The sequence below is a fragment of the Periophthalmus magnuspinnatus genome, chromosome 5 (genome assembly GCF_009829125.3).
Source record: "Periophthalmus magnuspinnatus isolate fPerMag1 chromosome 5, fPerMag1.2.pri, whole genome shotgun sequence".
NCBI classification, from domain to species: domain Eukaryota; kingdom Metazoa; phylum Chordata; class Actinopteri; order Gobiiformes; family Gobiidae; genus Periophthalmus; species Periophthalmus magnuspinnatus.
The window spans coordinates 33076880-33098533 of record NC_047130.1 but is presented as its reverse complement, the minus strand read 5'-3'; the positions used below and the strand labels follow the sequence as shown (position 1 = coordinate 33098533).

The 21654-nt window shown below is 39.0% G+C and overlaps 1 protein-coding gene across 1 annotated transcript in view; it reads right to left on the bottom strand.

Annotated features, from left to right (window-relative positions):
• Window positions 1–21654, bottom strand: part of LOC117371643 (metabotropic glutamate receptor 4-like) — a 171160-nt gene that overhangs the window by 5765 nt on the left and 143741 nt on the right. Inside the window, exons 7-9 of the mRNA XM_033967337.2 lie at window positions 17601–17801; window positions 6213–6349; window positions 3348–4283 (exon numbers count right to left, since the gene is read on the bottom strand). Coding sequence (XP_033823228.1) covers window positions 3348–4283; window positions 6213–6349; window positions 17601–17801 — 1274 coding nt within the window. The remainder of the gene's footprint in view (window positions 1–3347; window positions 4284–6212; window positions 6350–17600; window positions 17802–21654) is intronic.

The window sequence follows — 21654 nt, the reverse complement described above, 5'->3', positions numbered from 1 at the left end:
TTATTTACTTTCTTCATAATAATGTTGTTTCCTACTTATTGTTGCGGTGGTTTGAGGAGCACACTGATAAAAATGTAACAAGAGTGAACGCGCACAAGATGAAATGAGATGAGTGAAGCTGTTGAATAAAGACGAACTGTCCTGTCCTTAAGTGTGTGGTGAGGGGTTTTACAGCCTTAAAACATATATAATAATTGTAAAAAATAAAGCTGACTACTTCGCGAATTTCGCCTATTGCGGGTTATTTTTAGAACGTAACCCCCGCGATAATCGAGGGACCAGTGTATTGTGTCAGTGCCTTAAATTTGTCTCAGTATTTTTGCTTGAATTATATTTTATGTAGCAATGCATCACACTTCTTTTTTTTTTTTTACTGTGACATGCCTACCAGCAACACATGCCAAATGATGATGTAAGGACCTCACCTCATGGTAAACTGTTGATAAATGAAGAAGCGATTAGATAGGGCAAATCAAGATGGAGGAACTGGAGCATTTAATTGCCATGAAAAAGATGCCAGTGTGGGCTGGGAGGCAGTAGTACAGCAGGGCACTTGCCATATACTGTAGGATGGCTTTGACATGGTAATGGATTTAAATAAAAACAAGGTGCTCTCCATGCAAGGCCATAAAAATCTGAAAAGACCACCAAATGGGAGATGTACTATTTTGAATGTCCAAAACACTAGAAAGAACAAGTGCAGGAGATACAAAAGGTATTTTGCAGCCCTCAGTGTGTTATTACCTGGAAATTACAAACCATGTTCTCTGATAATTTACTTCGTCTTCATACTGGGTTAAGGTAGAAATCGGGGTCAGGATGAATCATAATACCTTGAAAAATGTTGAGTAACCATGCTATTTCCAGCCATTTCCCATGCTAGTCCTGTGCTGCATAGAGCTCCACAGCTTTTCATTGCAACTCCATTACCAGTTCATCCTTATTATCTGTACAAGTTTATGTTTATTCACTTGTACTTGTAATATTTGTATTTTATCAGTTCAAGGCAAAACAATTATCCACTGAGTGCCTGTTGTGTTGTGAAAAGGCTACACTGAAAGAAAAAAAAAGTTGCAGGATTTACTTAAAAATAATATGGCTTAGACCCTCTATGCATATATTTTTTCACAACATGAATATAACTTTTTCATGTTGGTGAAATGTGACCAAATCAAACTGGATGCACATGTTTATCTTACGCTACTAAAACATAAAAAAAGAAAAAAAAAACAACAACTAAATAAACCCAAAAAACTTTTAAAAGGTTACATCTAGGCCTACATGCATCATCAAAGGTCCTTCACATGTTTAAAAGTAAAATTACACAAAAACAGTTGTTCATGTTCCACAGTTCTGTATTGTCTTAAAAGAATCAAACACAGACAGAGAGAGGACAGAGAGCACAAGAACAGTGGCACAAGGACGTATTCCAATGAAGAAGCTCTGGCTTCTGCCTGTGGACACAGGAATAAGACATAATTACAATATGATTATTTACCTTGTGTTGTACACATTCAGATACACTGATAGTACGTATTACTCTCAAATACAATGATGAACAATATAGAAAATGCAGGATTACTCACCGGGATTTTCTTCAAGTTTTTCAATAGGCGTTCAATTTCGGGTAGGGCATCTGGTACTAAGTCCTCCTACTGCCACACCACATACATTTGAATTTTCCCTCTGAAAGTTTTGGGGAGGGAAATTCCTGAGGGAGGAGCTTCACCAAAAATGTTAACTGAGTAATATTTTCACAATTTTAGCAACCCTTCTCAGACCATTTTTTTCAGTGCACATTAGTGCTAGAAGCTAGAAAATCACTTTATTCTTGATAGCAGTCATGTCTTTCTTTATGTTTATTTGCTTTTAGAAGAGCTATATCTAATAAAGTGGCCACCAAATGTAACCGTGGGTCTAGTACTGTATGTCAGGGATAGAATATAGCTCACCTTTGTACTGCTAATGCTATGAGAAGTAGGAATGGAAAAGCCAGGGGGACCATTTTAAAGATCCTTTTCTCCACTCTGCTTTGCTATTCAGTGCCATGCCGACTAATGGATTACCTCATCCTCCAAAAAGCTGTTCAATCTGTGTGTGTGTGATTGTGTGATTCTCTTTCATCTTCAGAGAGAGAAGATGGAGAGATTAAACAAAGAACTCTAATGTTAGATGTACCAGAGTCTTGAAAAAATAATGTGAGTTTGGGCCTTTGTATTTTGTGTCTCATCTTGTACAGTGGGAAATGGGTAAATGAATACCTACTGTGGAAAAGTGCAAAACTGATAATGCTGTGTACCCTGATGCCCCTGACATTTGTTATTGATCACTGCATCCTAAATAGGTTGAATGGTTAAAAGTGGTCATATGCAGTTTTAAAAGATATTATTTTGGTGAGAGGCTAACATAATGCACATACATCTGCTCGGGACCTTTAATCCACAAAGGTAACACTCGGCCAGTTTTTGAGGCCAACATTTTTGATAAATTGTTGAGAGAGAAAGAGGTAAGGATTAATTTGTTGCATCTGTCAGGTTCACACTGGCACTGTTTGTTAATGGCCATGCCAAAATAAGGCTTTCCTCGCCACTGTCCTCCTGTGAGTCTCTTTTGTTGCACGGCCAAAGCTCTCTCTCGGCAGGATCTACACAATTGTACTTTGTCATTGTTGTAGCCTTTTGGCCCGGGACGCAGTGCCTGCTCTGTTGTGTGTTTGAAGCTCTGCCTACATTTATGAATCCCTGTTGGACAACCCTCGACCTGCTTCCTCTCAACCCTCCCACTGGACTCTCTCCAGCACTGTGGTTCAGGAGGTCGGTACATTGATTTGACATGGGAATACAAGCGTGAGTCTGTGTTTGGGTAAACACTTCATTGGCCACTAATGCTTTGTGGCATACAACTGTCACATACATGTGAATCATGGCTGCACGCTGCCTGTTCTTTCATTATAGGATGCACTCCAAAACTCACACATAAAAAATAAGGAAGACATACTCCCAAGATAATGCCTTCATTTTTTTTTTCAGATGAAAAACCCTCTTTATCTTGATATTTAAAGCACTTGTCAAATGCACAAAATCAGAGAGTGATAATGCAACATGCATTTATGTGCACACGTCTTAAAGAGTCATAGTTTCATAAGCACATGCATACATTTATATCCTGTCAGTGTGCTTTCCAATGATGTTTAATGTAATGCAACAATGTGAATGTGAAATCAAATAACTTTAATATAATATTCTTTGCACAACGGTTTTGTTATTTCCTATTCCTACTTAGCAAGAAGTTAGGGTGGAGTTTTCTGCTTTATGTCTTTTCTCATGCGATAATTGTATGTTCTTTACCTTTTCTGTGGACTGTGATGTGCCGAAGAAGATGGGGATGAATGCCAGCCAGATGATGCAGGTGGTGTACATGGTGAAGCCAATTGGCTTGGCCTCGTTGAAGGTCTCTGGCACCCCTCTGGTTTTAATGGCATAGACAGTACAGGTGACCATGAGCAGCATGCTGTAGCCCAGCAGGCAGATGAGAGACAGGTCTGAGATGTCACACTTGAGCACTCCACGGGCCATCGTTGGGTTAGACGTCCTCTGGTCCTCGTAATCAATGATGGCCTTAGAGGGATCCATTGCAAACCAGATACACACCCCGATCAGCTGCACCGAAGCCAGAGTAAAGGTAATAACCAGCTGGGAGGCCGGGGAGATGAACCGGGGGGCACTCACAGACATGGTCCCCTGCTCAAAGATGCGGTAGATGCGGTTGGTTTTAGTGAGGAGTGCTGCATAACTAATACTCATGCCAAGGCCCAAAAAGATCCTCCTCAGAGAGCAGATACCAATGTCCGGAGAGGAAATCATCAGGAATGTGGTTGCATAACAAAGAAAGATGCCAGTTAGCAGTACATAGCTCAGCTCACGACCCGACGCTTTCACAATGGGAGTGTCATTGTAGCGTACAAATGTGGCCACCACAAACAGTGTAGCCATGATGCCCGCCACAGCGATAAGTACCGGGATGACTGCCCACGGGGAGCTCCACTCCAGCTTCACAATGGGGATTGAAACACAGCCAGTGTGGTTCTCATTGGGCCTCAAATCAAAGCGGCACATTTTACAAGTGTAGGTGTCTGCCTGGTACTGATAGCCATCACAGCGCTCACAGTGCCAACAACAAGGAATGCCCTTCACAATCTTCTTCCGCTCCCCGGCTTGACAGGGTTGGCTGCAGATAGAGGTGGGGATCTGACGGAGTCCACCAGGCCACTGCATTGAGCGAACCTGTAGAGAGGCCAACACACATACAGGGATTTAGAGACAAACTGATATGAACCGAAGTAAGCTGCCCGTATCAGAGGAACGATGGTGATGCTTATTGAGCCCTGAGGACATACTATACCTCAGAAGCTCAAGGACATAAGACAGATACTTTTTGTTTGGAGGTGAGATGGACCTATGGACTCTATGAATCTGTATGCTTCAATGGTGTCTGGCACTGCGAGGGAGGGCAAACCTGGGGTCAAACCAAGCTTTCCAGTTAAGATTAAAGAATTTTCTCCCCAAAGGTCAAAACATGTGAAGGGCAAGTGAAAAGTGGTGAGTGATTGTGGGAAGAGGGATGTAACATAAGTAGTGTTCACACTGGCTTCGGAAGTGTCCCAGATTTGATTACATACAATCTGGTTATTAGATATGTGCCATTTCACATGTTCATCTCTCATGCATTTTCAGACCAAATGTGGAAAGACTTCAAGTAAACACATCATTCATTTTGTAGCATGCATATATAACATTTTAATTTGACTTTGACATTAATGCACTGGCTTGTAATGCTTGTGGTTAGTTTGTTATGGCCTACAGTTTTAAAAGTAAATAATTACACATGCAAAAAAAAAAAAAAAAAAAAAAAAAAAAATACACAAAAATAGTGCATAGTGCTTTTTATCTTTGTTACCATGTCTCAATAGAAATCTTTGGTTAAATATGATCAGCCTGTCTCAAAGAAATCACATCAAAACTATAAAGATCAGATGAGCATATTAAAATTTTTGGATACCTCTTTCCTTTGATGGAAGTGTACTTTAAAGATAACATTATTTTGCTATATCAAAAAACATGGTCCTCTTAAATGTTAAGTTATTAATTTCCACTCAATTGTGCTTTTTCATCCAAAGCCGGCGAAAAATGTCTCCAAATGTGAATTTAATTAACAACTCTAAGAGCCCTAATTAAATGCAGGCTTTAAACTGAGATGGTATGTTCCTCAGAGGGCCCCACCACAAACCACAATCCTTCTTAGTTACCCACAGAACACAGTGCAGACAAGGACTCCCTCAATCATCTGCATGTCTTCACTGGTCTTTTAGAAGCACAGTGTGTTTGCTTCTTCATGTAACTGACTATGATAAAACCCAAAATAATATGTTGGAAGTCAGTGTTGTTGTTTTTAAGCTGTAAGGGATTCTCCAACAGTGTTCCCTGTTAATCATTGAAGCCCCCTGTGGATATTTACACCTTTGAATATGGCTCAAAACATAGTCACATGCTCTGACTGTAATGACATGCAGCAGCACTTGAGAAAACTAGTGTTACAACAAAGACCCTTACCCAATATAATCATAATAACGTCTTACATTCACATTTGTCATCAGCCCTCCCAACTACCAATGGTGGATGAACGTTCCAACCACGAGCCATAGGAGAGTATATATATATATATATATATATATATATATATATATATATATATATATATATATATATATATATATATATATATATATATATATATATATATATATATATATATATATATATTAAACAGCTAAGTTAGGCTAAGGTAAATAAATAGATTAAATAGATAGGTAAATAGGTAAATAGATTTTGTCCTTCAACTGTCAAATGTTTCCCCAGACTTTTGCTTCTACATGATTCTCGTACAGTAATGTGACTAAATAGATATAATGGGGCATTCTGATGGTTACTTATATTTTTTCACCCTATAAAATGCCAAACAAAATGTATATGATACAGTTTCTTTTTTTATTTTACTAGTTACAACACACTGCATGGTGCAAAGGAAGTTTGTTTGAACTAGAAGAAATAAATGGTATCCTCTGATGTTCTTGTATGTGAAAGAAATGTAATATGTATGTTGCATCGTATATTTGAGTCCTCATTATTGTTTGTTTTGTCTGGGGCTATACTTACATTGAGATGCAGCTGATCGGTCCAGTGACCTATAATCTTGTATTCGGCCGTCTTGTTGCGGATTTGGTATTGATAGATCTCATAGCGTCCCGGAGCGTCTCCATCAGCGTTGAAAAGCACTGGGTTTCCCGCAATGCCTAAATGAGAGAATAATAGGCATCATCAGCTGCATGGCTTGATGGATATAATTGTGCTCTTTCTCAGTATGAATCGGTGAGAGGGTGTGTTGTCATTAGTGATGTTGTCGTAATTACAGGGTTGTATTAAGGATTCAGATGACAATAGTTTAGATAATTTTTTGTTTATTTATTTTTTTACTGCAGAAATTTCTATATCTATGCATATTTACATATTATTGCATATATACATGGTGGAGATTGCCTAAGATGAAAGAAATAAATGACAAATGAGTTGTTTAGGCCATATTTACTCTATTTACTGTGCTTTGATCTAGCTTCACAAAATTGTCAACAATTCGAAACACGTCATTGCAATTCAGCTCCACCCAAAATGCCTAACAAATGTTTCTCACACAAGATTCTCACGTTTTACAACTGCTTATCTATAATTGAGTTAACAAATATTATAGGTAGACTACAGCTATAACGTCTGGTTTGGGGCAATATTAGACTAATGTTTGCTAAAGTACACCAGATCTGATTTGATAATTAAACAAAATCATTGACAAAACCATGCAATGATGTATTTTTTTACACAGAGAAGCAGATTATTGCAGGTCCAGTACATTGGACACAAAATAATTCTTATCTTAACCAGCCATTTAAGTCATGACAGCTTTTTCCTGGCCTCCAACTCTCCTCCTTGGTGTCTAGTCTGCCCAAGGTGCCCTGCTCTATCGCAGCGATAAGAATGTTTAACAACATATCCCAGTGTGCCATTTAAAGACAAGCTTCAATAAAATGTCAAATATAAAGCACCGCAGATTTCCTGTATACCATCCCCTGTGGAAGCCAGACGGGCTGCGGTGATGCACAGGTCTGGATAATCAAGGCAGCATATGGAAAGTGTGTCCTTACAAGTTGCAAGAGCAAAGTGCGGACAATGTAATATTGTGCTTTTTAATAAAGCATGCTTTTTTATGTTTTATTGCACTGAAAATGTAAAAAATAATAATAATAATAAAAAATAAATAAATAAAATTTGGTGGTTTTAACTATGGAATCATGCTGGAGACATGATACCTTTAGAAAGTTACGCAGTTGCTTTAAATTCTCAATTACGTTACCTCATTTAAACATTTTAGATGATGTGGTACAGTGGCATTTAAAAATAACTGTCTGTTTAAGCACCTAATGATCAGATTTTATTTAATTATAGATTTATTTTTACCAGATAGACCAAAGGCATTCACACATAACTTTCTCAAAAGAACTTAGCTGTACTTCTCCTCAATCACACAGTAGGACAAAATAAGAAACTTGTTATTTCTCCTGATGGATTTACTTCTTTGTTTCAGCGGGGAAAATGTAGCATCCTAATCCACATCCTTGTGAGTAGCTGGATTAGGGCATTACAGCTCTTTTCACACTGGCTTCTGTGACAATACCGCCCACATTTCCAAATGCACACTGATCACGCCAGAATTATACTGACTGCGAGGAGGCAGAGAGGCTTAAAGCTGATATAAATAATGTTACATATGGAAAGGCAACTGTGGCAGTAGATTTTAATCACACTGGCATTTATTTACTCCCATTTCTTTGTGCATGTGTTGAACATGTCTTTTCTTTGGCTCAGCTGGGGTCAGAGTCCCATGTAAAGTGGTTGCACTCAGAGAGGGAAATTAACCTAGAATGTTATAGTGGTCTCTTCAAATGAATAGCGTATCAACATTATCAGCATGACAATGCAATGATTATATATGTGCAGACAAGCACAGGCACATATTTTGCATGCATGTTGTAGATCGCTAGCTCTTACTCATGTCAGGTAATTTAGTCGTGTATGATATTTTCAATTTCACAGATCAGCACTAAAAATATAACAATTTTGAGGGAACATCAGTGTAAAATGATGAAATGTGGAAAATATTTACCGGTAATATATTCCTGCCTTGTAACCACCTTTTTCAAGTGTGTTGTGCAGCAGAAATGAGATCATATTAATAATATAAATTATGTAGTAAACATAGTTGTGTAGGTCAAACATGTTATATACATATATCCAATATAAAGCACATAGATAAAAGCAGTGCAGTACACAATAATAATAACTACTGCACTAGATTGCTAGAGTCTACCATAGCAATGCAGGGAATAATGTAGTATAGAGAAGAGGTAAACATAAACTACTAGTGTTGCACCCATGTTGGAGACATAAACCAATTACTTTTGTATGTACTTGAATATTAAAATGACTGTATCAAATTAGCATTTGTTAAATCACCAGTTTATAACTGTCAAAATGATTCACAAGTAATTTTACATTCAGCTTCATCCTTTTTCCCATCTGTGTAAAAGTAGTAAATGTGTTTGAAGTTGTTTTGTATTTTGGGTCATTTATCAAATTAGCTAAAATAGGTATATGATAAAGTCAACAGATTTCCCATAGTACATTATAGTTGTTCAATAGATCTGATGTGAATGTAAATAATATTGAGCTGGAAATACCATGTCATTAATTTAACCCTTGGTAAAAATCTATCTCAGGTGAACTGTCACCTGGCGTCATTACCATAAGACCTAATACATTTCTGTCCAGTTTCATCATATTACAGCTGTGAAACTAGTTCTACCAGTTTGTCTGTCTGTTGGTGATAGTCTAAATTTAGAGTAGTGCATTATGGGCCGATATGGTCATGTCTGAGTTGCCGTGGAGGTATTAGGCCTGTCATGTGGCACTGACTGCTTGTCTAAACATTCAGCGGTCGCCACATAATAAGTTCCTCTGAGGCCTCCTGCCCCATTGCTGTGTGCACTGAAATGACTGACCAGGGCACACCTCCACCTCTCCGGCTCCACTCTTTGTTTTTGTTCTCAGGGAGTTAACGGACCATGCTTAATTATATGTAATGTTTAATACCTCCACAACCCCCCTCCCCTGACCTTAAGGAGAGAGGGAGTGCCTTCATTAATTCAACATGTGCTGGTTATGCTCGGCTGCATTACAGGGACACCTTGGTGAATGGACTTGCTGCCCTCTTTACCGGTCATTACCTCCTAATGACCTGCGCTGGCTCGTCATGGAGAATTTACCTCTGCTCTTTAAATATGACTGTACTGCTCTGCTGCTGTCACTTATGCTAAATGATGTCTCAATCAGGGCACGAAGTTGAATAGACTGCTGTAAGACTATTTTTAAAAATGACTTCAATATTCACATGTACCATAGCACAAACTATATATCGTGGTACTAAACAAACATCAAAAACTACAAGACTGTACTGCAACAAACAAAATACCCTGAATGCAGAATGTCCCACCTCACTCACTATTCATGGTCATCATATTATAGGCACTATTTTGGTGACTTGACCATTAAAAAAAGTCTTTTGTTTTGAATTAATTGCTATGACAACAGTACTTGGCCCATATTATGTCATTTGCAGGGCTGGCCTAGCCTATATGCAGACTCAGCAGCTGCTTAGGGCCCGAGGCCACCAGAGGCCCCCCAAGAGCCCATACATTTATATTGAAAGTAATGATTGAAACATTTTTTGTAAACTAAACACTCGGGTGTTTATTAGTAGTCTAAATATCCCTCTAAAATGATTAGATGTGTTTTATTTCCAGTAGCTACATATGTGTTGGCTACATTTGTTTTTGTTAGGCACTGGACAGCTACGTGTTTACAGCGGTGAGAAGGACTCTCCTCTCGGTGCGCTCTCGGTGTGCTCTCGATACGCTCCCGGTGTGCTGAGGCAGAAGAGGTACATTTCAATGGGTATTTTACAGACTAAAATTCTTTAGTTAATGAAGAGCCCAGAGGAAAAATTTTTAGGTAAAGAGGGACTTTACAGAGATGACTCGAAAAATGTCCCATTTTACACCATTGGACCTACAGACAAAACAGTGAAGAACATGTATGATTCTGCAGACAGGACTTACATCATAGCAGCAGAGGACAGCAGGTGAGTTTGTTTATTACACTGGTTGTTTTTGGTCATGGCTCATCTTTTTGTGATGTGAGATGTGAGTGTAGCTAAAGCGGGTCACTGCTCCTGTTGTCAGATTAACAACATTGATTATGACAGAAACCTCTTTGTCACATCTGCTGAACGAAAGAATGACCTGTGAACGACTCTTGAATGTGTTCTAAATGCTGATTTGTATGAACATTTACCTAAAATATATGCCATGTAACTCAACTCTGCATCCAAAGCCTGAAAATAAACATCAGAATAGTGTGATCTTTAAATCCTCGTTTTGTGTCTGTTCTCTAAAGTGACCAGATCTTATGCTTTATTTAAGTTCAGTCCAAATGATCTGATGATTATAAAGCTTATGATTACAAATATGATGACTATAAATATGATGTTATGTCCAGTCTGTTTCTCTTATGTGACTCTGACTTTGATCATTCCTTTGTACTTGCACTGGAGTATCATCATTCTAAAGTGAGTGTACCTTTACTTAAATGTACCTTTGCTTAAGTACATCTTTTGGCTGCTCTGTCCAATTCTGCATTTTATAACAACGAACTGATAAATGTAAGCCCACTTTAGGCAACTGGAACACATTAAAATGCACCAGAAATCAGGAACATTTCCAAGAAATGTCTAGAATTGAAACATTCCTCTGGCTGCGGGCCCCCAGACCTCCCTTCCTCACATGTTTTTATACTGTTGATGACAGCATTGTTTTCATTTTGTCATATATAAATACGTGACACTGAAGCAGTGAGGGCCCCAGTGACAAATTCCAATTAAGGCCCCCTGATGGCTAGGGCCAGCCCTGGATCTATGTTATGTTGTTTCTTCATTAAAAACATAACTCCAGGTACGTTTTTGATTAAATAACATTATAACAAGTCTTAAAGCTCACGGGTGTCAATATTCCATACTGGTAGTATCTGGAGGTAATATTACCAGTGCATGTTGGACTCCGCCAGGGCTGCCCTGTGTCACCGGTTCTGTTCATTGTATTTATGGACAGAATTTCTAGGCACAGCCAGGGGCCAGAGGGGGTCTGGTTTGGGAACCACAGGATCTCATCTCTGCTGTTTGCGGATGATGTTGTCCTGACGGCCTCATCAAGCCAGAACCTGCAGCAGGCATTGGGGCGGTTTGCAGCCGAGTGTGAAGTGGCTGGGATGAGAATCAGCTCCTCCAAATCCGAGGCCATGGTTCTCGACTGGAAAAAGGTGGCTTGCCCTCTCTGGGTGGGTGGAGAGCCTTTGCCTCAAGTGGAGGAGTTCAAGTATCTCGGGGTCTTGTTCATGAGTGAGGGAAGGATGGAGCGTGAGATTGACAGGTGGTCTCTGTATCCGTCCGTTGTGGCAAAGAAGGAGTTGACCCGGAAGGTAAAGCTTTTGATTTACCGGTCAATCTAAGTTCCTACCCTCACCTATGGTCATGAGCTCTGAGTAATGACCGAAAGGACAAGCTCACGGATACAAGCGGCCAAAATGGGTTTCCTCCGTAGGGTGGCTGGGCACACCCTTAGACATAGGATGAGGAGCTCAGTCACACGGGAGGAGCTCGAAGTAGAGCCGCTGCTCCTACATGTCGAGAGGATCCAGCTCGGGCATCTGCTCAGGATGCCTCCTTGATGCCTCACTAGGGAGGTGTTCTGGGCATGTCCCACCGGGAGGAGGCCCCGGGGAAGTCCCAGGACACGCTGGAGGGACTATGTCTCTTGGCTGGCCTGGGAACGCCTTGGGATCCCACAGGAGGAGCTGGAGGACATGTCTGGGGTGAGGGAAGTCTGGGAGTCCCTGCTTAGACTGCTGCCCCCGCGACCCGGCCCCGGATAAGAGGAAGAAAATGGAGGGATGGATACTGGTAGTAGCGCTTTATATTTTTGGTATCAATATCTATAAAACTATTCTTAACTTCTTAATCCAATCCAATCCAACTTTATTTATAAAGCACTTTAAAAACAACACAGTCGACCAAAGTGCTGTACACAAGTTAAAACACAAAACATGAGATGGAATAACATTAAAAACAGAACATGATAAATGTCAAGTCTTTACACTGAGTTAAAAGCCAAGCTAAAAAAATGAGTTTTAAGAAGAGATTTAAAAACAGGAAGTGAGCCGGCCATTCTAACATTCAGTGGAAGTGCATTCCAGAGTTTAGGTGCAGCCACTGAAAAAGCCTGATCACCCCTGTGTTTCCTTTTTGGCCTGGGGACCACAAGGAGAACCTGACCTGCAAACCTGAGGGAGCGGGAGGGCGTGTGAGGCACCAGCAGGTCAGACAGATACTGTGGGGCCAGGCCATGCAGACAATTAAAAACAAATAAAAGAATCTTAAAATCAATACGAAACTGAACAGGTAGCCAATATAGAGATTTCAGAATGGGAGTTATGTGGTGAAATTTCCGAGAACCAGTTAAAAGACGAGCAGCAGCGTTCTGGACGAGCTGAAGACGGGAAAGCAGGGTTTTATTGAGACCTGAATATAAGGCGTTGCAATAATCTAGCCGTGTCGAGATAAAAGCATGGATTAAAATTTCAAAATTGTGTCGAGATAAAAATGACTTTACTTTGGCAAGTTGCCTCAGTTGAAAAAAACTGGTCTTAACAACTGCCTTAATTTGAGCATCGAGTTTCAAGCTAGAGTCAAGCTTAACACCCAGGTTCGTGACAACAGGGTTTATTGCCTTGGTCAAGGAGACCAACTCAGTGGAGATAACAGCAGTTGAATCATTGGGAGTAAGCAACACAATTTCAGTTTTATTCTCATTAAAATGGAGAAAATTGCACGCCATCCATGCTTTCACCTCACTAAGACAAGCTAAAAGGTCCTTAGTATGACATTACGAGTGGGAGACAAAAATTAATATAACTAAATAATAATAATAATAATAATAATAATAATAATATATAACTAAAAATAAACCAGCAACGCCACTGAGTTAAACCTGGAAAAAATACACTCAACAAAGTGAACTAATGCATAAGGCACACAGGTTCATTGATGGAGGTAAGTGAATTCCAGGTTAAAAAGGAGCATGTATTTTGAATTGAAGCTGGAGTTAAAACTTTATGTTCACAGGTTATAATTACTGTCCAACCATTCAGTTACAAGTTTCAAATTTCAGTTTCAGGGGAAGGCAAGACAGAACCCCATAACCTGAGAAATAAGTGACATTAGTGATATCATAGCTGGTTAAAGTCTATCATTCTCATGCTAACAATTTAAACATACCGCTTCAAAACTTGCAGCTACACTCAGTCAGTGACATCAACTTTGCCAGGCCATGACCGATCACAGACTGATCACCACAGACAGGGGAGCAGGCCATTGCCCACAGTAAAGGGCCATGAGGTAACAGAGCTGGGCCCTCAGCCACACCTCTATTTTTGCTTCACTGCCACCTGCTGGTTGCTCCATCCACCCTACTACATTAAGCACAATTTATTTACTTAAAGTAGTTGACCATAAAAAGCATCAAATCACGTGTTTTTCTAGTGCGTATGAGAAAACCTGCAAATCTGGCATAAAGACTTATGTATAATATACATAAAGATGTATATTATGCATAATATACATAAAGAAGTAGTTCCTGCTTTTTCGATTAACTGTCAGATTCATGTGACATTTCATATTTAACATCAAGTATCTTGACAAAAAGACATGCTTGAGAGGCGATCGGTGTGAAGTGGCCTTCTGCGCTCACCTTTGTTCATCTCTCAGAAGGACTGTCCCTGGTGAGAATGTGCCAGAAAGGCCGCCGCTCTTTGTCTGCACCGGAGCAAAAACGCTTTGCCTTGACGTGAGGGTGAGAGACATGAAACACTGGGGACGGACTGAAGTTTGGCACCACAAGCTCAATGTAGAGGTGAGAGGGGAGGAAGGGCACCTGGTTTATAGGTGTCAAACAACACTGTAAAATGAACCTGAAGTGCTTTCATCTCCTGTGGGTTGCTTCCAGAATGTAATATTTTAAATTGTTGTTCTGTGGAATCTGTCAAATTTATTTTATTTTGTTATTTTTATCTTCCTTATTTTACCGGGTAAAACAATAAAGCCCCACATCGTAACTAAGCCAAAAATGAAAATGTATTGTATGTAATGTAAGGTTTTAACTTTCTGTTTCAATGGAATCAGGGTGCAATCTCCAAAATTTAGCTCAGTGTTGCTTTAAGAAGGAATTATTATTTACATTGTTGGCCTGCTAAATCTTTATAGACTGAAGTGTAGCTCACTCATGGCATGAGAGCTTGTTCCATTAACTATGGGTGTCAAAAGAATGCTGCTATTGGGCTGACACTATGAGAGGTAAGAATATATTTTATATATAAGCAAATTTTGTCTTCTATTCAAATTTTTACCTTCTCATAATTTATGTATGCATTTAATTTGTAAGGCAATGAATGGAGAGATGTTCTTTACCTTCTTTACATGAGCTGTTACCAGAATTCTTCAGAGATGTCTTGTTGCATATCACTATTGACAGCTAGCCTTCAATCATTATTTATATCTATTTACAAACATAATATTTACCCTGTGCAATTGCATTGGAAATGCAATTACAAAGAAGTCAAGCAATGGTTGTTTTACTTTATATTTCCTCAAAGGTTATCTGTCATCAACGACAGACGGCACCCCCTGTTGACATTCCCACAGTCGGCTGATAAATGGCACTGGAGTGGCAGCACGGCCAGCTACAGGCTCTAAAATACTCCACTAAACATTTCTTCGTCATTTGACCTTTAAACCCTGTATTATGTGAAATGTGACCACACAAAGATATACATTTACACGTGGTTTACACTCTACTGAGCTTGCAATTCAAAGATGGGAATTCTTTTTAGCAGGTGTTCTTTATGCACTGCAGATAGACTGTGTAAGTGTAATAATACAATGCATAGTGTCTCAGTATGACTTATCACAACACAACACAATGACCTACTTTCTCTATTTTATTTAGTTTGTGATTTGACTTGCGCCAATAAATAATCTGCAGTCCTCAAATAATAAAAATATTACACTTGCTACAAAAAAGCGCAGCCCACTCCAGCCTTTGTATTGTGGTGTTGTTTTAAGTACAGTGCCTCTGCAAGTTCAATACAGACCTGTGAACTGCTGATGCAATTAAATGGAGTGCAGTGTAACCTCAAGGCAGCCCCTCTGGTCAGAAGATGTTCTAACACTAATGCAGTTTACGCATTACATCAGGCCTGAACGATGAAAGGGCGGTTAGGTAAACATAGTTCTTATTCATCAATGAATGGAAAATAAATATGCTACAGGCAACAGTAGAAACAGCTTTGAAAATATAGCAAATAGCAGATAAGCAGAGCAGTATGCTAACATGTTTTGTGCTGGGGGTTCCACAGATCATGGCCATTGTTGTTGCTGTACACAGTACACCTGTTTTGTCTTCCCGTAGTCGACCACACAAATACTGAATCTAGAAACCCTTTATCACAGCTATTTTTGCCCGCTTTGAGTGTTGGAGAATCATGCATATGAATCTATTACTATTCTGTACTACTTCTGTACTATTTTGTACATTAACTTAGATGACATTTACATTGAAATGAGAGGGAGCGAGAATGAGAGTGGGAATAAATATGTATAGTATATGAGTGCAGATTGGATGATTTTACAGACGTGTATAACATGACCCTATAAGTGGATGTGTAACTTTTGACTGGTCTATTTATCCTCACATTTCAGGTTCTGTATTCAGATATTTATTTCTATAACATCAACTTGTTCAGAGACCATAGGTGTGAACTTGCATTCATGTTAATACCTGGCACAAGCACTTGGCCTTGATTAATATCTTGCTGTGCACTGTCCCTGTACAAATAAATACCATACCATAGCCAAAAATGTGACCTACCTACATCAGAAACCGCATAATTATACACTGCAAGTGGTAAAGTAAAAGCCAAATTCTCATTACATCTGATTCCATTCTTGGAGTATAAAATGGCCTCTTTCATTGTCGTGTAAATCAGGAACTTTTCAAAATTAACAAGCGTTGTGCTCAACCAGGTTCAACTGAACATCAAACTCAGAAAGCATACGGAATTACTCATTCATTTAAAAGGGAATTATTTCCTTTTATTGATAAAATTAAACACCACATTGTCATTCTGCTCATGTAACAAGAAGATATTAGAATGACAAATTAGCCCCAAGAGCAGCAGTTCAAATGAATAATTTATCTCTACAAACATTGCTCACTCAAAACCCTATGTAAGAATTCTAATGGGCTCAAATTTAAAATCCAAGTGTCTATATAATGAAAGCCTGCATCTATGCTTTGTGTGCAAGCTTTTAATATTTAATATGGCAGTCATGAACGTGAACCTGAGCGATAGCTTTGTAGGATGCAAGGCTTCTCGTAAGAAATTAAAAATGGGTCATGCAACAAAAGATGGTTACCAAGCTACTGAGATGCTCCAGTGTAGGAGGAAGCATCATGCATTGCTAACAGTGTGATACACTAAGACTTCATTTGGTGTTTCATTATCAATGTACAAAATCCACAGTTATTTGTCAAAGTGCTATCATAATTAACTAATCAATAACATCTTCAGTTAACTTTATCCATCATGCAAAGAAGCTATTCATAATGTTATTTAATTAAACCTCTGACTCTGCAATGCCAAGATGAAGATGCAAATCACTATGGCCCTTTGAAATCCCTACCAACAATGTCCAGTTAGCAGCTGGCTGACAACCAATTACTCTTACATTCATTCACCCTAGGGACAATTTACTTCAGATTCGGTTCAAATTTGAATGGTACACATTTGGAAGCTGGACAAGGCAGAAATTGCTGACAGAGAGATATTTGAAGTAAACTGAAGAAAAAGAGGAATTAGACGATGCCACACTTCTAGATGAGGGACTACAGGCAGTTTTTCCTATTGATTATATGGACGTGAACTATTCAAGTAAATTTACAATGTTAAACCTGACCAGTTATCTGGGTGACCAGAACATGCTATATTTCAATATGAACCTGAATTTTAACACTATTCATTCCAGCTGCCCCTGTCTGTATTAAATATTCTTGGCCTATAGAATGTTGTAATGTCATCTGAAACCCAGCAATTAACATGTCAGTTTCTTCGCAGAACATAATTCCCCTCTGAAGAAATGAAAAATAGGCCATGTTACAAAAGAATGAGGTGCTATGGTGCTAAACAGTCTAGAATGGAGCTATACCCCTCCCCTGCTGTGTGAAATATGTGTCCCATTTAGTTTGCGCAGCATTAAAGATAGCAGTGACTAACCTGCAAAGTTGAGCCGGCGGATGTGCTTGAGAAGATGAGTGCCGTTGATGGGGTCCATTTTGGCACAGAGTCCCACCTTCCCGGGACACAGTTCCTTATGCATGTTGTGTAGAGCGTGGGCCATTGAGTAAACAGCATCAATGACAAACTGCACTTTCCCCTCCTGCTCATAGTTAGAGTCCTTCCCTATTCGCTCTTGGTCTGCAGAGGTGAAAAGAAAACATAGCGTGAGTTACTGTACATTTATAGGTACGGCAACAAATCATTTTTTACAATACTATACCAAAGTGGTTAATGTTATGGATAGACGTGGACGTATAGGGAAGCGAGATTAGTAACAATCAAATGGGGATACTACTTTGAATGGGTGCAATTACTGTAGTAAATGAAAAAAAACGTACAATTCTTTAACTTTGTGTCCTTCTGTTCCAATTATTTTTGAGTTTGCAAATATAAATGCTGGATACGGGAGGCTATTGAAATCAGGAAACAGAAACTCTAAACAGAGATGGAGGTGCATCCCACATGTCAGGGACACTCTTCTCTGGAAAAGAAGAGACCACCAGGCACTAGGGGGAAAAATAAAACACAAAGCACTGAAAAACACAAAGCAAAGCACCAAATGCAGTCAATATGAGGTAAGAGAAGTTTGTACTTTTCTAAAAGATGGATGACCAACACTGAGTTTGTTTGTATCTCATTCACTGAAAAAAGGCACCTGATTGCATGGTTCAGTCTGAGCCCAGGTCTGTACTACAAATTCTGTATAGAAAATTTCATTCTGTAGTCAACGACAAACATTTTTGGACATTTCAATGTTTATTCAAATATTATTATTAATCTACTGTTAATATGGACCTACAAATCACAAAATGCTCCATAACCCTTTGTGACAGCCTTTCTTACATTGTACAAAGAGTTCACATAATATAAATTCTTAAATGCCTAAAAATCTATATGTGCAAGTCATTTTAGAATAATCAGAAAATAAAGGTGTAGCTACCACTCTATCATCCAATCAAGTCAATTTATTCAGTTCAAACTCAGGTAGTTTTGATGAAGAATTATCTACTTGTACATTTTTGTTAGCGTCTTTGACCTTTATTTCAAGTACAATAAAGATAAAGATGCATATTTTAAAGTGCACTCCTGAGAACTAATATGCATAAAACACTGTGGTCGCAAATACACTATTCTTTTGGCGGAAAACACTAATACCTGTCTTTTTAGGCTTATTTCCATGTTACTCCCACTTCTGAAAGCATGCTCAGGTTGGATGGGGACAACTTAGTGCCAACTGCTTTAAATGGATGAGTGGCATCAGTCCAAAAGGTACTGAGTCTTATTCTTACTGTTCTGAATAAGCTTTGCCTGGTGCAATTAGCTAGAAGGTGAATATCTGGATCTTTGCAGAGGAGAGGATCAATTCCAATATGTGGAGTGCAAGGTTTTCTCCAGGGGGAAATCTCATCAGTTAAAAACAGAAACTCTTCTGTGTTCCTCAAACACATGGATTTGCCCTTGGAGTCTCTTTCTAAATAGTGCTATAGATTTTAATTACCAGTTGCAACAACAAGTCCTCTTGATTTTAGATTACATAACACATTTGCGAAGTATGATGTAAGAAGTGACGTTCACGTAACATCATTCTGGCATCCCTATAGCTTCAAAGTGAGCTGTTGGGCAGTCCAGAATTGTATGGTGGAATTTGTTGTCAGATTGCAGATAAGTTGATCTGGTTTATGTTTAATATGAAAACAATTTTTTTCACAATAAAATGTGGTGTCATTAAACCTCAAATGTATGATTATTGTTAGTTTAAAGGACTAAGTCTCCAAATGTATGAAGCAAGTTTTTGGAGCCAATCCTTAACAATTCATCATTTGAGGAATTACTGCAACGGTGTGTAACTTGGAATCTTATATTTATATACATAACAATTGAAAATCAACTAAGCTTAGCAGGTTATTAACTACATAGTGGGTAATGGTGTGCTGAGTTTAAGATTAAAGAGTGCAATATATACATATATAATAGGCTTGTCTACTCTATTATAACAGTCTCAGGGGCACAGTTGTGGCACAGTTCAGAGCTGAGTTGGATAATAATGGTGAATATGACATGTCAGTGTCGTTCATTACAAACACTTCATTGTATGTTTTTTTCTGCCTGCTCTATAGATAAACAGTGATATGTGTAAGGTTAGTGTATCGGTGCCCTTACATAGATGACAACAAAATGCAATGATATGTCATGGCAATGTTATTGGTTAGGCAAGGCAAGGCAAGTTTATTTGTATAGCACAATTTGTACACAAAGTAATTCAAAGTTCTTCACAGAATAAGAAAGACATTAAAATCACAATACAACAAATCAAAAAAATAAATAATCATCATAAAACAAACATTAAAGGAGAAAAGTACAGAATAAAAACCTTTCAGTCATGTACAAAGCTAACCAGAACTGTTTTGACCCTGGATTGTCAAAGTAGAGGCCTGTCTCACATCTTCAGGAAGACTGTTCCAAGTTTTAGCTGCATAAAACTGAAATTCAGATTCCACATGTTTAGTCTTAAATCCAGGACTACAAGTTTTAGCTGTATAAAACTAAAATTCAGATTCCCCATGTTTAGTCTTAAATCCAGGATTAAACATGGGGCCGCAGGCCGGTCCATGAAGTCCTCAAAGTGCCATATGAACCACCTCACACTAACATGTTGGAGATGTACTTGGGTGCTAGGCCATGGAGAGACTTGTACACAAACAGAACTGCTTTAAAGTATATTCTCTGAGCCACAGAAGCCAGTGCAGAGACCTGAGCATAGGACTTATGTGCTCGCACTTTCTAGTTCTAGTCAGGACCCGAGCAGTGGCATTCTGGATGTACTGTTCTGTCTTAATGCTCGTTTGGAGAGGCCAGTGAGCAGGCCTTTAGAGTAGTTTAACCTATTGGAGACAAATGCATAGATAAGTCTCTCCAAGTCTGATTTTGACAGTATGCCTTTGATTTTTTAGATGGTAAAAAGCTATTGTTGATTTGATGTGTCTGTTCGAAGGTTTCAAAGAGAGACTGGAGGTGACTGCTGACACTTTCTCTATGTTTTTGTGGGCCAAAGATGATGACTTCAGTATTGTCTGAGTTAAGCTGAAGAAGGTTGTTTTGCATCCACACACTTATGTGTTGGATGCAGTAGCAGACGGTATCCACTGGTCCATATTCACCCGCTGCCAGTGAGACATAGATTTGAGTGTCATCTGCATAGTTGTGGTAGGGCACATTATGGCTGAGTATTAACGGGCCTAATGTAGAGATTGAGCAACAGGGGTCCCAGGATTGACCTCTGGGGCACCCTATAGGTAAGGGCCATGTGATCTGAGACCCATTTTCCAATTTCAACAAAGTGCTCCCTGTTTTCTAGATAATACTTGAACCAGTCCTCTAGTCTCTGTAAGAGGATCCCATGGTCCACAGTGTCAAAGGCAGCACTGAGATCTAACAGGATCAAGACTGAAACTTTGCTGGCATCAGTGTTCAGGTGGATGTCATTTGTCACCTTGATAAGAGTGGTCTCATAAGTGGGGTCTATAACCTGACTAGAAAACATCAAAGGAGTTGTTCATTTTTAGATAATAATAAGTTGTTGGTAAACAATTTTTTTCAAGGAATGCCTAAAAACGGCAGATTTGAGATTGGTCGGTAATTGTTCAATATTGTGGCTTCTAGACTTCAAAGTTTCAAAGCTCTTCGGAATGTTCTAGATTGAAGTGACATGCAAATTAACTATGCAAGTGAGTGGTGATAGCAAACTGCTGAGCACAAAAATTTAGTGGGTAACACATCAAGGCAGCATGTAGATGAACTCAGACTGGTGACGATCTCTTGGACAATTTTGTCAGTTACAGGTGCAAAGTGAGTCAGCTCTAAGGGTCTAGGTGACTGCAGGAGTGTCATTTGTGTTGTGGAATTGGTGGCTTTTTTAATGCCTTGAACCTTGTCATTAAAGAATACTGCACACTCATTGCACTTAGATGTGGAAATTAGTTCTAACGGCAGC